General features: G+C 40.6%; 1 protein-coding gene across 6 annotated transcripts in view; it reads right to left on the bottom strand.

Annotated features, from left to right (window-relative positions):
* Nucleotides 1-13,797, bottom strand: part of birc6 (baculoviral IAP repeat containing 6) — a 96,581-nt gene extending 82,784 nt beyond the window's left edge. For 5 of the 6 annotated variants that reach the window (XM_029450062.1, XM_029450064.1, XM_029450063.1 and 2 more), the window contains exons 1-6: nucleotides 13,368-13,797; nucleotides 6,789-6,970; nucleotides 5,399-5,536; nucleotides 1,665-1,858; nucleotides 875-986; nucleotides 48-130 (exon numbers count right to left, since the gene is read on the bottom strand). In XM_029450062.1, the coding sequence (XP_029305922.1) occupies nucleotides 48-130; nucleotides 875-986; nucleotides 1,665-1,858; nucleotides 5,399-5,536; nucleotides 6,789-6,970; nucleotides 13,368-13,578 (920 nt within the window). In that variant the 5' untranslated portion in view covers nucleotides 13,579-13,797. The remainder of the gene's footprint in view (nucleotides 1-47; nucleotides 131-874; nucleotides 987-1,664; nucleotides 1,859-5,398; nucleotides 5,537-6,788; nucleotides 6,971-13,367) is intronic. The other variant, XM_029450065.1, reaches the window with a different exon arrangement.
* Between the last annotated feature and the right edge of the window lie 4,408 nt (nucleotides 13,798-18,205).

The following is an 18,205-nucleotide window of genomic DNA, read 5'->3' as shown; positions in this document are numbered from 1 at the left end:
TATGTTATAGTAGCTAAATCAATGCATAATTAAAGAACTTGACTTACCAGGGTTCATCTGTAGGTTCCCAACAGACCAGACACACACTACAGGTGAAACACATGGCTCTGTCATCCCCTGTTGAGGCAGGCTGTGGAAAGACAAGGGGGAACAAACACTTACACAGCTGCATTCCCCACTATCCATTTTTATTCCATCCTGCCATTAGCAAACAACAGACTACACATATGGAGGCCTTTTTGATTGTTGTGGGTGACTTCAACCCCAGCACAAGTAATGTCTGTTGAGGGTGAGCAGCATGGTCAGGAACATCTCTCCCCCGGCCACAGACTGTTTGCCCTCCGGGAGGCAATACAGAACTGTTCCAGGGACCAGCAGGCTTAGGAACAGCTTCTTCCCCTCAGCTGTCACCTTGCTGAACTCTGCATCAGTGACACTGTTCATACTCTCAATACAGTTTATATAACATAGTAGTTAACCCCTTACTGTTTATTGTATTTATTACTCCTATACATATGTACATTACTGTACTTCCTTGTCTCAGTACTTGTACTCAGTGCAATGACAATAATATAGAATCTAATCAAATGTTTGTTGCTGATGGCAGCATTAACATTTATTGTTCCTTTGCAGACACTGATGACTCTTTGCAGAACTTAATATAGCTTTATGTTGATGTCATGACACCAAAGCACACACGTTTTAACAAGAGTCGTCTCCATGGTTACATTCTGTTTCTTCCTCTAACTGAATAATCTTGCAGTGACCTTAAACACCAACATGCTCTACTGTGCAGACAAAAAGCCCTTTGACTGCATGCAACTAATGTGAATGTGCATGAGAGTAAACAGGAATGTAAACCTTCAGAACCTACCTGGTGGTAAAACCCTGCTTGTGCCATTGGATCAGGCTGAGCCCACCTGTACCCGGCATGTGGCCACGATGTAAAAGTCTCCCTCCTGTTGGCCTCACTGTACATCAAAGATCTGTAGAGAACACCACATTTTAGAAGCATGTTCAGTATTCTGTTTGCTGGGGTGGAATGTGTCACAGTACCGGTTTTGTAGCTGACAATATGTGAAAACTTTGTCATATGTTGTGTATCATATATTACACATCCGTATACCATTTCAGAATCATAATCCATAACAATATACTATTTCAATGCTACTTGTAAAGAGAAGAGTAAATACGAGTTCCTCATTGGCATGGCCAGACTAACCTGGTACAAGGGCAAATAGTGCCTTAGCCCCTTATTGCTGGTGCCATGGAGAAAAATAAATAGTATAAATTATTTGTGCGCACAAATAGTTGACCATTGGTCTAGTTAGTAATTCAGCCTTGCCGATTGGAACGTGTCAATGGGCTGCATGATCAATTATCACTTTATTATTTTTGACACCTTATTATAATTCCTGTGCAAAATCATAGTTGTCATCTCTTCAGGAAAAACAATGACCAATAATAAAAACAAACCTAGTGTACAACTGATTATCTCCACCATGGTCTCGCAGGTAAATCTACATATAACATTTACATAGACACAGTGACGCTTAAAAACAAACACATTTAGAACCACTAACTCCCTGAAAGGGAATTTGGCATGTTTAACTTTTTAGTTTGATTCTTTAGAACACAAATCATTTGTTCCCCTGCTTGCTCACCTATCTACAGAGCGCCCAGGGCCCACACCAAGCTCAGGTCTGGCGCTTGACAAGAGGTAGGAGAGCCTGTCCATGATGGATGAGGCCACAGACAAGGCAGCTACATTCTGGTTTATCTTCTTGAGCTCACTGACGATTGCACTGGCCACCAGCTTCAGCACATGGTGGGGAAGATGGAAGGTCACCGTCGCCCACTGAAAGAGAACCCAAATATTAGAGAGAAGGATTTATTTAAGTAAAGAAAAAGTAGATCAGGAAGAGATCATACATCAATCTGACAATTTGCTGTCAAGCAGACACTGATACGAGTCAATTTCAGTACAGGATGACAAGTGTTCTTATTACATAGTAATACAAATGCAAGAAGGATAAAAAAGTGTCCTTTGTGAAACATTCACGCAATACCACACAAACATAACATTACTGAGGCAGAAATTTCAGGTTTTTATGCTCAAGAGCTCATTTGTTTTGTTTTTTTAACTGACAGAAGAAAATGTATTTTAGATGCCTTTAGTTAAAAAGCCCTTTAGGGGTGTAAGCAAAATTCCCAATTGAAAATATAACAGTTTAGGAGGCACAGTTCAGTATGTCTAGTACAGTGGGGTACACCACCAACAATATCAAATTATATACCAGTGTTTCCCCTACCATTGTCTTGGAGGGGCGCTGCGTCCCGCCAACGGAGCCCCGCCAACGGAGCCCCGCCAACGGAGCCCCGCCAACGGAGCCCCCGCTGAAATTCAAGGTGTTTTTTTGATTTTCTTTTAATTTTGTTTAAATTTTTATTCACAACTCACTTTTCACACTCACAGGTGCTCTTTTATAAAATAAAATAAAATAAACACTTATGCTATTGATCTAATTTATGTGCACGTTTCAGTTTGTACTGTCTACTTTGCGCATTCACATTCTCTCCTTCGCTCCGTTTTGTGAAGGGCGGGGCTTCACAGCTGACACACACGTGCGCACACACCTACAGAGCGGAGGAAAGGAGAGGGGAGAACGAAATAGAAACCGCACCACGCACGCAAGAGAATATAGAAACAGTGTTGTGATTTAATAGTGTGTCCAATGTCGCTTCATATCTTGATCACAACGCTTCAAAAAACAATTTATGTAAGACAACACACTGTACTTTGGTTTCTTTTCATACTCAAATATCCCAAGAATTGGAACCATGACTCAATAACAAGCAGTCTGTCAATTGTCAACCTACAGTTTTTGTCTGATCCATTTCTCCTCCATTGAGAAACCTTAATAGTCCCGGACGTTGAAACTAAATCATAACAGAAACTTCTTCCGCTCTGACTTCTCCTTTGGGTTTACCACAGTGACAATGCTCACTATATGGGCTAGTCTAGTCTGATTAGCATCTTTAACATTGCCCAAGCTTTCAGGTTTGAATTCACAACTGCATTTGTATCGAGTACGTACCAAACACTGTAATTATACATCTCATTTACTCCATCCAATAGCCCATGTCAGGGTTCAATGTTAATGTTTTGTTTCACTTATCCAGTAGGGCAAGTGGGAACGAAATCTACTTGCCCAAAGTATTTTTTAGCAGTCATCAGTGCTGGATCGGTACTGCGCAAATTGTTTGGGTTTTTTTGCCACCGATAGGCGATTGTTTCTTTGTTGTTTAGTTATAGCAACTGGTATACAAGGCTCAAGACTTTGTGTCCTGGAACCATCATGCAAAATCATTTCAACCACCCCGAGGTCAGGGTAAACGGTCAAAAATTCTAATTCTAAATCTCAACCTTTTACTTTGTTATTGTCATCTATAGTGGTTATTTGCATAAAAATACACAGTTCAAATGAGTAGGAAATAAATTATTATAATTTCATTTAAATATTTGCTTCTTCTTGGGATTAGTTGTTTTTCATATTTTTATTGACTATCGGCCAATCGCGATTGGCGGCAGATCAATCGGGGCATCTTTAGCTTAACTATTTTTTATCACTTGCCCAACCAGGTAAGTGAGTTCTAAATCTAGATCTAAAAACCTGAACAGGCATTTTACTTGCCCTGGGCAAGCCCTGTAACTGTATATGCTACAGCTTTTAGAGAGGTCAGCAAGAATGGTGCTGTTACATGTAGCTGGTACAGCACCAAGGAAATGGTGCTGGACAGTGGGACAGCTGCCAGAAGCAGCACTAGCTTTGCCCTGCTGTGGACAACTACCAGAAGAAATTAGATATAAGAAGGCTTAAATTGAACAGCTGTTATTGCCTTTCCAATATGTTTGTCTTAGTGGTCTAAAATCACAGTTCCATCTGTCTGCTGAAAGGAGCAGGCTAAATGGTGTGTGAAAGTGTACAACCTGCCATCAACCAGCAGACGGCTGACAGCACTGTCCCAGGACTACAGACTTGTGTAGGTCATGTTAACATGGGCACGGAGTTTAGTATGCACTGCATGGTGTGAACATGATCATCTAATGTATCTTGCTGATTTTAATTGGTTCGGGCATAAATAACATCTAATTATGTGGATATTACACAAAAACTGTTCATATATTAAAGTTCTTACAGCTTAGGAAAATTGCTTAATAATTATGTTGCATCAACTCGAATATGGAAATGGTAAAAAAGATGCATAGCCATCAGAAATTAGAGGGTTACTTGGTGGGTACTTCAGTCTTAGGGATACAAAATAAAATAAAAGTGAGGAAAAAGTTTGGAAACTTGCCAGAGGGAGGATTTTGTGGCAAGAATGTTAAGTCCATAACTTACAGAGGACAATGAAAACAGGGATGTCGATAACGACCCTGGCAGACAGGGAGACAGTTTGGAAAGCCGGATTGTAGTGAAGGCAATTTGTTGCAGAAGTAACAGTGCTGGCTGGCAATGACAGCAGGAAGGCAGGAACCTCCCTCCTAACAGAGACTAAAAGATTGCTTCTTAGACCACAATTTAGCCTGTTTCTATTTGTAGAAATTTGTGAAATATATAGTTTCTGAAAGGTGTATGATTTTTTTTAAACTTTTAATCCATTTTTTTTCCCCACAGCTTCCAGCGATTGTGCTTCACCAGGCTAGACATTTACTTACACTGTACTGGCCACACAAATATAACATTTACATCAATCTTGTCACGCGATTTTGGATTAAACTGCAAGTATTAGGAGAGTTTTGTTTTGTCTCAGTCCTCCAGCACATTGGATTTTTAATTAAATCATGACTGTATGGTTAAAGTGCTGGCTTACCACTTTTATCTGAGGGTGTTTACATCGCAGTGGCCAACTGTGCCTGTTGGAGTAACGCCCTCTATTCACTGCTTACTTCTTCAGATTGGTTTGTTTTTACTTCAGCATACAGCCTTGTTTAGTTGTATTGAGTAGGTATTCTACACAATTAAAAAGCCCCCCCAGTCACAGAGTTCCCTGACATGACTTACAAACTAGCTATGGAAAGATTCTGAAAGGCACAGGATGATGTGTTCCTTTATCTGTGCTTCATTTTTTTTTTTAAACAAATTTTAGGGATGATGAAAAAGTTCATATAGACTTTGGAACATTAAGATATTAAGGTAATTGATTTTGAGAATATAAATAAATATAAAATGAGAATCTGTCTAGCTCTAGGTATTTCACTGAAACATTGGTTGTGACTTTCAGGTGTCACCAATAGCCAAATAAAAAAATCCTTAATGTGTTGATATGCGCAGAAACAGTAAACCTCTATTAAAACAGGGTATAAAATCCCCTTTTGAAAGGTTTCCAGACTAACCTTGGCCACTTTGTGATTGGCTGCCGTCTCGTGTGAGGTATTCTTCAGGCCTTCTTTGAGCTGGGTGATAAAGAGTTCATAGCCCTCTGTGTTAGACACATCAATCTTTTCCTGACAGGCTGAGAGCATCTGCTGGGCCTGAAAACAGACAAAAACACACACATATGAGTATATATACACATATGAGTATATATATATATATACACATATGAGTATATATATATTTTTTTTTTATTTATTTTTTTTACTTATAACTGCCGGAGCCAGACTCTGGTACTGTGTTCAAAACAATTGAACGGGTTTCATTGGTTATTGGGCAATTTGACACATGATAATGTGACTCTAGTCACACAGTCAGAAACAATTAACCTAACTACAGAACCCACAGAACAGTTTGGATAGCAGGGACGGACGGATGGACAGACACTTTAGAAACATACACGTCGAATTATGTTTATCCTCAAAGACTTAGTTATAAAAATTAAAATGGAAGAATGTGGAGAAGGCTAGTGTGATTCGAAAGTAATGAGGGCATGTGTGCGTGTGCGTGTGCGTGTGCAACACGTTTACCTGTACAGTTATGGTACAGGTGCCCGCCGCAGCCAAAAAACTGCGCAGCCCATTTGCCAGAGCACAAATGTATTTAATTCATTGCTCTTTTAAAATTAAAAGTATGGCAAGATTCAGCAAGTCCTTAAATGGCCTGTATCAGGCTTCAGTGAACATCAGCACCATAGTACATTTCCTGCCAAATTTTGCACCAATTAAATGTCTGTTATGTAGTGTATAGTATCTATTACAATTGGATACATGAAGGTTGTACGATCAATTAGTGTAACATCAATTACTGTGATAAGTATTTAGATAACATAGTAACAAATTCGATTTGTATTTAGCATAACAGTTTGTGTTGGTTTTGGCAATTAACATAATCAAGCTTTTGCTGATCAAGTTGGGAACATGACAGGGTTGGCTGTGCTTTTGTTTAACCACCACACTTGGAGGGTGCACAGCGCCGTTTCCTTTGGAGATCCCCCATCTTGTTGATACTCCAAGGTCTCCAAATTGAGTGTGCCTGCTTGCTCCAAGGAACAACACTACCTCAAGTTACACAACTGAGGTATGTAAATCCTGAGGTATACACACTTAATGGGGCTTTAAATTCTATTGAGGAAATAGAATTTTTGCACTCATCATGTGTAGACTGTAGCGTTGCTACCGTATTAAACTCGCTTCAAAACACAAGCAAGAAGCAGCGGCACAATCACATCCCGAACAGGCACAGCACTAGTAGTCCAGGCCAAACAAAGAAATTGGTGTCTAATATCAGGTGACAACAACCATCTCTGTAAGGAGCTTCCTGCAGTCTCTCTGAACAGTTCTCTCTTACCTCTGTGACTGGCAGCTCCAGTTGGACCATATCCTCAGGCTTGGCCACAGGAGGCTGAAGAGCTGTGTCCAGTAGCAGGATGCCATTCAGGTCCTTCCTGCATCCCACTGCATAGTCGTCCACAAAAAGCACCTTGTCCACTGCAGGAAAGTACTGACACCTGACACGACCGCCAGGTTTAGCTGTGACAGGAACAGAAGATAGCACACAGTGTCAGGAGGTTTGAAGGAAAAAGGCTAGAATGAAAGCTTAAAGTCACTACCTGAAAAACAGTTGAATTGTAATTTGAGATGATAATAATAATAATAATAATAATAATAATAATAATAATAATAATAATACACCTCAGTTATTCCCCTTGTTTGGTTTACCATCTTGTGCCCAATAAATCAAACATTTGTTAGGAAAAACAAGTCTGACTTGCCCGTCAGACCTTTTACACTGCTAGCATCAGTTGCTCTACTGTCTGGATAACTGGAGTATGAAACTTGATATGTTGTCTTAGCTAATACAAAACATCAACTTAAATAAAGTCATATTATAATTTCATTCTTTTCTACTCTAGAATTGAAAACACAGATATATTTACCAGCACTTTCTGCTACTTTGATGCATTACCTTGGAGTTTTACACAATTAACATTGCTGAGTGGCTTCTTTATAATATGAGATATGTTTAATTAAGTACCGTAATTTAAACAACGTTATGTTTGTACTCATTAAGCTTAATCTTCTATTGAATTGTCCTGACAACAACTTATTGCGGTATCTCCCTTTGGTTTGGTTTGGTTCTATTGGTTTTAACGGGTGGTGATTGACAGAAGGAGGGTCCTAAAGTAAACACACAAACTAAAAGCTATTGTTTGAAAGCCTGACAAAAAGACAAATAGAAACATGGCAGCATTAACATTAAACAATTAACAGAGCATCTTTCAAATTCTAAGCGTTTATTATCTTTCATTACTGTTCTATTGAAACGTAAGATATGACTAAGTTTGTTACTTGCAGTGATTAAAGTAAGGCTCTCCCTTAAAAAAACATTAAGATGAATGAGTGTGTAACAAATCCCCTTATCAATGACCAGACTATATTATCTGTTATTCCATTGTTTGTGCCCACATATACAAATTACAGGGTTCCTACACCTTTTCTAAATTCAAGCACTTTAAGCATTTCATGGTGCATTTTCAAGCTTTTCCAGCACCTTACAGCTGTAGTCAATTACATAATTATATACAGTACATACAGTACAGAATACTTATAACTTTTAAATACTTCTTCATATTAAATTAGATTGTGTGCGCGTGCTTGGCGTGGTTTCTATTTAGTTCTCCCCTCTCCTTTCTTCCGCTCTGTAAGTGTGTGCGCACGTGTGTGTGTGTGTCAGCTGTGAAGCCCCGCCCTTCGCAAAACGGAGCGAAGGAGAGAATGTGAATGCACAAAGTAGACAGTACAAACTGAAACGTGCACATAAATTAGATCAATAGCATAAGCATTTAGTTTATTTAATAAAAAAGCACCTGTCAATGTGAAAAGTGAGTTGTGAATAAAAAATATATATATATTGCCAAGACAATGGTAGGGGAAACACTGAATTAAGAAAATGGTATGGTTTAGAACTTGATATTGCCTGTTGTGCTTGCATAAGAATGTCACCTATATTTTAGCCACCATTACGCCAGAATAAACCGCAGGATTTCCCTTCCATTATAAGACTTTGGTAGTCCGCAGACATTTAGCATTTTTGTTTACAGTGCCCGAAAGTCCATTCATGTATTGTTTTGGTTGTGTAGTTTAATTTATGTTTTTATTTTATTTAGGATATTTTAATATTTCTTGTCACATTACAATTCCAATGTCTGAATATTCTTAAGTTATAATTCCATTGCTCTTTGAAAGGGTGTACTTGCATTATCATGCTACTATATTATCAATATATCAGTGGCAAAAAATGGTTTTAAAATGACAATAATATTGTTTATTGCAATTTTTTCTGGGACAATATATCGTCCAACAAAAGTAGTAATCGTGACAGGCCTAGTGTTCACTATGGTGGTACGGCTTCCAAATAAAACACCAGAAGGTTGTGAGTTCAGTAACAGGGCTGCCACCATTGTATTGTACCCCTGAGCAAGGTACTTAACCCTGAGCTGCTCCAGGGAGTCCCTGTAGTTAGTTTACTGTACGTTGCTCTGGATAAGAGCGTCTGCTAAATGACAAATAATTGTTATGTGTATGACATCCAAATTATTAAACATCTTAAGATCAGTATCCAGTCCTTGGCAAAATCACAGATGCGCAAAGTACTACACAATAGACGCATAACAAGATTTGTAGTTATTATAATACCTGAAATGTGCATACAGAGCAGGTTATACATTATAAGTACATATGCAAATTGTTAGTGACATAGTAGCATCTTTTTTTATTTTCTCTATACAGTAATATTCAATTACCCTTTCCTCACACTTGAGTGTTGTTGGACTGAATAAAAGTACCTGGAGTAAAGTAACGCAAGGCAATGCATCCAGCCTGCAGCTCTGTAAGCACACCATCTCTGACGTGTGAATTTATATCATATCATATATATTCACTTTGTCAGCGTCTTGAGCTGTGTGTTGCTTTGCGACACGTCAGAGTTGTGTGCTTACAGTCACACAGACTGTAGTGTTGGCCTATGCTGTGGGTGATTAGCAATGTATGAAAGTAAGTCTGCTAACCACTTTGAATTATGTTTTATTATTATTATCCATCCATCCATCCATCGTCTACCGCTTATCCGGGATCGGGTCGCGGGGGCAGCAGCTCCAGTAAGGAACCCCAATCTTCCCTTCTCCGGGCCACATCCTCTAGCTCCAACTGGGGGATCCTGAGGCGTTCACAGGCCAGTGAGGAGATATAATCTCTCCACCGAGTCCTGAGTCTTCCCCGGGGTCTCCTCCCAGCTGGACGTGCCTGGAACACCTCCCTAGGGAGGCGCCCAGGTGGCATCCTTACTAGATGCCCGAACCACCTCAACTGGCTCCTTTCAACGTAAAGGAGCAGCGGCTCTACTCCGAGTCTCTCACGGATGGCTGAGCTTCTCACCCTATCTCTAAGGGAGACGCCAGCCACCCGTCTGAGAAAACCCATTTCGGCCGCTTGTACCCGTGATCTCGTTCTTTCGGTCATGACCCAGCCTTCCTGACCATAGGTGAGGGTAGGAACGAAGATCGACCGGTATATTGAGAGCTTTGCCTTCTGGCTCAGCTCTCTTTTCGTCACAACGGTGCGGTAAAGTGACTGTAATACCGCCCCCGCTGCGCCGATTCTCCGGCCAATCTCTCGCTCCATTGTCCCCTCACTCGCGAACAAGACCCCGAGGTACTTGAACTCCTTCACTTGGGGTAATGGCTCATTCCCTACCCGGAGTAGGCAATCCACCGGTTTCCTGCTGAGAGCCATGGCCTCAGATTTGGAGGTGCTGATCCTCATCCCAACCGCTGCACACTCGGCTGCGAACCGATCCAGTGACTGTTGAAGGTCACAGACCGATGATGCCATAAGGACCACATCATCTGCAAAGAGCAGCGATGAGATCCTCAGGTCACCGAACTGCAACCCCTCTCCTCCACGACTACGCCTCGATATCCTATCTATGAAAATCACGAACAGGATTGGTGATAAAGCGCAGCCCTGGCGGAGGCCAACATTCACGGGAAACGAGTCCGACTTACTGCAGAGTATCCGGACACAACTCTCGCTTTGGGCGTACAGGGATTGGATGGCCCTCAAAAGTGACCCCCTCACCCCATACTCCCGCAGCACCTCCCACAGTATCACCCGGGGGACCCGGTCATACGCCTTCTCCAGATCCACAAAACACATGTAGACCGGATGGGCGTACTCCCAGGCCCCCTCCAGGATCCTTGCAAGAGTGAAGAGTTGGTCTGTTGTTCCACGACCAGGACGGAATCCGCATTGTTCCTCTTCAATTATTCTATTATCCTATTATTATTATTATTATTATTATTATTAGCTCTCAAAAAGCTAAAGCATTTTGAGCACTAATGCATTATCACACAAGTCATAATTTCCCCAAGTGGATGAATAATCTTGTATTTTGTAAGAATAGGCCTACATCTAAGCCTTCTTTTGATGAAAACACGAATGTAATTATATTCGGATCTACTCGTGCCCTAGATGGGCCGTGATATCATATCTATCAATTTACACAATCACAGTCGGAGACTTTATACCAGCTGTCCTTCCTGCATTTGGCAGTTTAAACTTTGTTACTTTTAGCCTGGATCATGTGTTAAACTTTTTCGTATTCGCCTAATGTTGTAGTTTGGTCTTCATTTGTAAAATATGACACTCTGCTGACCGTTCACTTGTCCATGTTTGCGATTGGTCATATGCTGCGAACCCCTTTTTATGTGAACACGCTCATATTCAGACTGAGAAACCCTGGGTTGATTTAGCGAGTTGATAACCACCGTCATTGGACCGCTTAGCAGGATCACGGTTGTTAGGGTTAGTTAAGCCAGATAACACAAAGATATCCAGGGTATGTTGAAATTGCGTCGTCGTACAGGCCTCAGCATTCAACCATCCAAACATTATGTCAGGATTTTTCCATTCTATCTTTGGTTTGTCATCCTCTCGTAATGAATCTCACAACACCAGACACTAGACAGCAGTATGCCACTGCCTGCCAATTGTTTTCCCAAAACAAGTATTGAAACAAATCTGGTCATAGCAAAACCATCCATCCAAATAAGTTTCAACTGGGATGAACCGTCTATCAATCACGATCGACAGACATCTGATGGTGAAAACACAACATCGGTCCTGACATGAAAACCATGAGCCTCAGCTGAAAATGTATTGAGATAAAAGTAAACTGAAAGTAAAGTAAACTGAAGATTCAGCAGCTCAGGTATATATAGTGTCACTTTTATGTACACGATGAACATACACAGCTTCCATGGGAGCAATTTTTTTTATCAATATTAGCTATTTGCAGTATAATCCATTGGTTATTTGTAACCGCTTATCCTTAACAGCTGACGATTGGTCTAGAGAGGAGGTACACCATGGACAGGTCGCCAAGCATTCACAGGGCTGACAAATAGACAACACTGCAGCAGAAACTTTCCTTTAAGTTATGACATAACTTTCCGCATTTAGAGGAACGTTTTTGGTGAAGGGGGTTGTTTGTAATACCGTTTCAACCATGTAAAGCACTTTTTGAAAAGTGCTGCATAAACAATGTGTAGTATTAATATTATTATGGATATTCCATCAAACAAAGAGATGTTTCATCTTACAGTCATCTGAAACAATCTTTAAATGGGCTGCAGCCTATCAAACACAATGTCATTGCAAATAACACAGTTCTACAATTGTACAGTATTTGCGTGAGCGACTATGTGTGGTAATACTGTTTACAGTCAACGCCCTCATTAACAAAAAGTTGAATACTGGTTGAGGAGGGAGACATGGACTCTAAATCACAGTAAACACTTCATATGGAAGCAGGTACTAATAAACAATTATTTTGCCTCACTTTATGTTGAAATATTACATGGTTCAAAGATAAAAGTCAGGGTGAAAGCTCTTCCAGAAATACTGACATCCATCAACAGATTAGCCCAATTTAAGATGTAAAAAGGTTAAATAATAGACCCCTGTCTATTGGACACCCAAACAAAGAGTGTTCATGAATTTTTCTAACGTTAACATGCAAAGATGTGTAAACAAAGCAGAGGACAATGATCACGTTGCAGTTACCAGGCGATTGTGGATCACAGTTTGAGAAACCAATTTCCTAGTCTTTGGAAACTTTGTATGCAATGTCCTGTCAGTACATTGTGACTGGACTTTGCGTGCAGACATGCAACACCACCAAGACAAATGTTAGGCTGGTTATTTGACTGAATTAGCCAAATATACCCAGTAAGCAAATATTGCCTTATTACACCAACTCTGCTGCATTATGTCGATTTACTTTCAAAATCACACCAATGCTTTCAACTGACAGTATAAACGATAGGCTGTGAAGTTAAGCAGCTAAAGTGCCGCTTGCTAGCTTAGTAGCTATTACAGTCATTCTTATTAGCACGCCGTAACGTTACTACCTTTAACTATGTAACATTATGTGTGCTACATTAGGTGCTCAAAATATGAATTGTAATAGTTACGACATATCTGACAGAGCAATAGAATGACAGGAACTGACAGGAAAGGTTGCCCGGCTAACTAGCGTTGTGCTGAGTTAACCAGCTAGCTATTAGCTTGTATGGTATATGGCATGTTGCAACTGTGGTAAACAGTAGCAAACACAGGCGTTCGAGAAGCACTAGTTTACATTGACAATAAACAGATCAACGTCCAAAGACGGTGCACAAGCACAAGCAGAACAGGCTGAACGAATCCTGTTTGCGAAATAATCAAACTAGGCCCAAAGACAACTACTAGGAACAGCTAAAGCTAGCCTGTGTCGTGTTTAACGTTAGTGTCTGTTGACAATCAGTGGTTGGTTTCTCAAAACTGAAACTGTTGGTGTCAGGGCTTGACAGAGGGCTCCGGTGCTTACCGTGCATCGCTGAAGCCTGGAGAATGGCCCCCGAAGTGCCGTCAATTACTTTGATACTGCCGCGACTGGTAACGGCCAGGATAGCGTTGAGGGCCGGGTGGTAGGAAAGGCTTCGCAGGCCCTCCTCGTCGCAACGCAGGCAACCGTCTCTCAGTACAATCCAGTCTGAAGAGGTGGACGAGCCGGAGCCCGGCGAGGCCGCGGCCGCCATCTTTCCTTATTTTTCCCTTCCCTTCCTTTCTGGGGTTTGTAAGGATCAGACGATACACGTAATACTGCTAATTCTATAAGACTATCTCCGAACTATCACTCCTGTGCCACTGCTGACTCCTTCTGCGGCTTCTTCTCCTCCGCCCGTTACCGCAGCAGTGGCTATTCACCATCAGCGCTGAGGAACTCCAGGCTGGGCTTTCTGTCAGTTACACGATAGGTAAACGGCGCTAGCGTATCTCTCCGGCACTTCCCGCGATAACACCAAGTCCAAACGAGAACAGCGGATGGAATAAATAATAAGAACGTCACACATAGCTCTGCAACGAACAAGTAACAAAGGTTACAATGTTTATTTTATTGTGCTGTAACAGTTATATACACAATTGATGCTGTACATTTATAGAACACCAAAAACTACTACCATTACCACAGTTTAATCTGACACTTTGAATGAAAACTTTATATTAGCTTTACAGACCAGGCATTTTTATTGTACTGAATTGCATTATATTTTAAACAACAAACTAGCAACTAACAATATATTCACCATTGATTTATTTATGCGTCACATTTTTATTTGTTATTTGTATCTTAAAAAAGACAATTAGACACCCAATGAAAGGCAAGTTTATTTATATAGCACATTTCAACAAGGCATTACAAAAACATTAAAAGCATTTATTAAAAAACTCTGGATAAGAGCATCTGCTAAATGACAAATGTAAAATGTAATCTAAAAACGAGCTAAAATAGAATAAAATGGGATTGCAGCAGCAAACAGAAAAGTCTTCAGCCTTGATTTAAAAGAAGTTGCGTCAGTTTTCTTGGAGTTTGTTCCAGATTCAGTATATGTTGCATAATAAAAACTGAACTGCTTCTCCATGTTTCTTTTTGATGCTGGGGACAGAAAGCAGACCCGTCCCTGACAACCTGAGAGTTCTGGATGGTTCATGATGTAGCAGAAGATCCAAATAAACCATTCAGTGCTTTATAAGCCAACAGTAGTATATTGAAGTCAATTCTTTGACAGACAGGAAGCTGATGTAAAGACCTTAAAACTGGAGTGATGTGATCCACTTTCTGGGTGTTAGTGAGGACACAAGCAGCAGAGTTCTGAATCAGCTGCAGCAGTGAACATTTAAACAACACTACCGCAAATCTCACAACCCTTCACCCTCCCACCTACTTTGTTGGGAAAGTAAATTCAAAGAAATAATGCATCAACAATTAAATAATAAGTAAACAAAAACAATAAAAAAAGACTGTAAGATCATAAAAAAAATTGCATTTGATCTTTTTTCCAATAAAAGCAATCAGAGGCAATAGCATTTAATATATATTTTTGGAAGATTATTAAACACAGTTGAGAGACTTTTGAATAAGTTTATCCAGTAATCACAAAGGCTAGGGCACTATCCAGCACTATGGTCCATCCTCTGTACATTATAATGTTCTTGCGATCCCTGTGTGTGGAACTCCAACCTCCCCCGACAAATAAAACTCAGCTTCTTCCATGCAACAGTGGAGTCTGTTCTCCTGTATGGCAGTGAATGCTGGACCCTGAAGCCCACCCTGCAGAAATCCCTAGATGGGTGCTACACGAGAATGCTGCGTGTGGTACTTGGCATCAACAAGGATGAGCATGTCACCAACACGCACTTGTATGAGGGGGCGCTAAGGGTGGGTGAGAAAACAGCAGTGAGGAGAATGAGGCTGGCAGGTCACTGCCAGAGACACCAAGAGCTGCCAGCCAGCAAACTTGTGCTGTGGGAGCCAACACACGGGCACTGATCACGAGGGCGTCCCGCAATAACATACGTGGATATACTCAGGAAAGATGCGGGAGCAGAAAATACTGGCGAGCTAGCCAGATGCATGGAGGATCGGGATGACTGGAAGCACCGATGGAAGGCCCGTCTGAAGACGACCTAGTAGATCCCAGTCATAAAAAGCACCCAATGCATACTTAAATGAAGCATGACTTGCAGGAAAGCGCAGGTGTAATTAATATCACAAATAATGACTGCATTACAGAAATGCTTACTTGGACAACTATGGTTAGCCGTGTTGTTAGTTCTACTTGGGCTTTTCCCGATACGACAAGTTGAAACGTCTTCAGGGAAAATGTTTATCAAGACTAAGCAATATTGTAGGGAATCTTTTTTAGTGTTTTTTAAGTTTCCAAAGTGTGAAGGAAAGGTAAATAGCCTAAACTACATCAAGTCAGAAACAAAATATCATTTCATTTATGTAAAAAAATGTAGTGACTGACCTCAGTAATGCAGCGTGGGCAACTCAGAAATTAAGTATCCACTGTATCCACAGGAGTTCCCAAAGGACAAAAACAACTCACTTGTCCCCTGATTCATTCATTTCTGCTCTCGATTTCCTAGTTTGGCCTGTCAAATTACTTAATTTGGGCTCTTCATTCAAATAATTTTTGCACACAGATTACTTAATTTGTAATTATTTTCTTAATACCCCGCTGTTGTTTATGGCATGAGACTCCTGCTTTCAAACTGTCTCTCGCTCTCTCGCAGCCCAAACAAGTCACTCCTTAACCATTACACTACAGAATGGGCGGAATGGAAGGCCACTTCTGTTAGCTGCAGCATTTATTTATGGACAAACTGAAACCTGCACTGCATTTACTACCACTGTGTACCAAAAGTGTACTGTTAATTTCCTCTCTGCTCTACCAACATCTGTCTGCTGCAACTATGTCAACAAGCGACATATATAGGATTCCCTCATGTTTGAAATATATATACACTCATAGGAAAACATAGATAAACTAATACAGAAAAAAACAGTGGCACCACAAATTATGATATTTTAGAGCTCCCCATATATTTCTCAAATGATCGACCACACCCTGTACAACTGTTACATTCAATGCTGACCCATCTGCAAATTCCACTCATTTACACTAAACGATGGCCCTAAAAAGTGACAATTTGGTTGATAATGATACAACATTGTTATGTCATTGGGAGTTTACAGTTTTGTAACAACCCCACTGGCTATAACTGGCATGCAGTGATATCATTAACCAAACAGTTGTCAAAGTTTTTAACTTTACGTAAGAATGGCAGTGGCAGTTTGTCTGAGTCCTACCGACTTTGTTGATCCCCTGACTTTTCCTGCAATGCCTCCAGGTGGACATTTCTTGGCCTTTCGCAAAATATTTTGAGAGTTATTTTGAGTGTTAAGTGGATTCTCATGAGATTTGGTACACACATTTATGTTCCCCTCAGGATTAATTGTTTCCTCAGATCGTTTGACTTTTCCTCCAACAACATCAGGGCAGAATTTCTATTGGTCCAATATTGGTTTATGACTAAATACCTGCAAAACTAATGAAAACCCCATCAACCTCAGCTATACCTGTCAACATTGGAATTTCAAAATAAGGGGAATATTTTGCCGGACTCCGCCCATATTTTAACAGCTCTCAGCCACCAATGTAAACGTAAACACATAAGGGACGGCTATATACATTCAGGAAATACATGTTTATTTAAAGTATGTATTGCTTGTACAGACATGTTTATAAGATTTATGTATTTTATTTGATGAGTTATTATCATCAATGTATTTGATGATTGATGAGTTGTGTGGCTTTGTTTCCCCCGACGAGTAGCCTACTTCCTTGAGATGGCAGAGTCTGGAAACATGTCCGCTGCACTGCGACTGAAATCATTGCAGAAGCTGAAGGCTACATTATTTTTTGGCGCAAAGCATCGACATCTTTCCCTCAGCTTTGGCCACTTGGTTTACCTCCGACACAGTTCTTATCACACATGAAGTCATTGACAGTGTATGTTTTGTGCCTCTTGGCGTGCTTGTGCTTGGACGATTCTTCTTGCTGGCGAACATCGCTTATTCCGCTGTGTGCGATGCTAACATCTGAATGGCACACTTTACAAAAAGCACGAGTTTGCCCGACTCTGCTTTTAATAAATAAGGGAAGGTCTCTTCTCATTTGGCAGGTACTTACATAAAGTTTTAACTTGTTTGGCAGGTACAACTACGTCTCCACCTATCTCCCGTTCACTGTGACTCATCCATATGCTCTCGTCTTCTTCTGTGTTATTGTTCCTGTTCTCTTCTTCTGTGTGTTTACTGGCGCATAACGTTTTTCAGCTAAAGTTAAAGATAATACTGCCACCTGCTCTAACGGAGGGCACTTTACACTTTTTTTTAATTAGGCCTATGAAAGTGTAAAAATACGGGAGGGTTGACAGGTATGACCTCAGCTGTACTTTGTTATGTGCTAATTAGCTAATGTTAGCATGCTATCATGCTACACTCTGATGGTGGTCAACATCCTACCTGCTTCACATCCGCATTTTAGCATTGTCAAAGTGAGCATGTTAGCATGCCACTCTTTGCATTTAGCTGAAAGCACAGCCTCACAGAGCCGCATGGCTATAGTTGTGTTGGGTTTGTCTTGTTTGTCTGAAGGTTATGTAGCTTGTGATGCAGCCTAGAAAGTCTTAGTTAATAGTACTGGTCGGGGATGGACTGTGCTAGCATTAACTGCAATGTAGCTGTTTAATGTTCCTGGTGTGTACATGTTATCACTCAACTTGATCATTTTGAACACACAAGGCAGTTGTCTC

The sequence above is a fragment of the Cottoperca gobio genome, chromosome 15 (genome assembly GCF_900634415.1).
Source record: "Cottoperca gobio chromosome 15, fCotGob3.1, whole genome shotgun sequence".
In the NCBI taxonomy this organism is placed as follows: domain Eukaryota; kingdom Metazoa; phylum Chordata; class Actinopteri; order Perciformes; family Bovichtidae; genus Cottoperca; species Cottoperca gobio.
The sequence above is the reverse complement of the archived record's forward strand: the minus strand, read 5'-3'. Positions and strand labels throughout refer to the sequence as shown.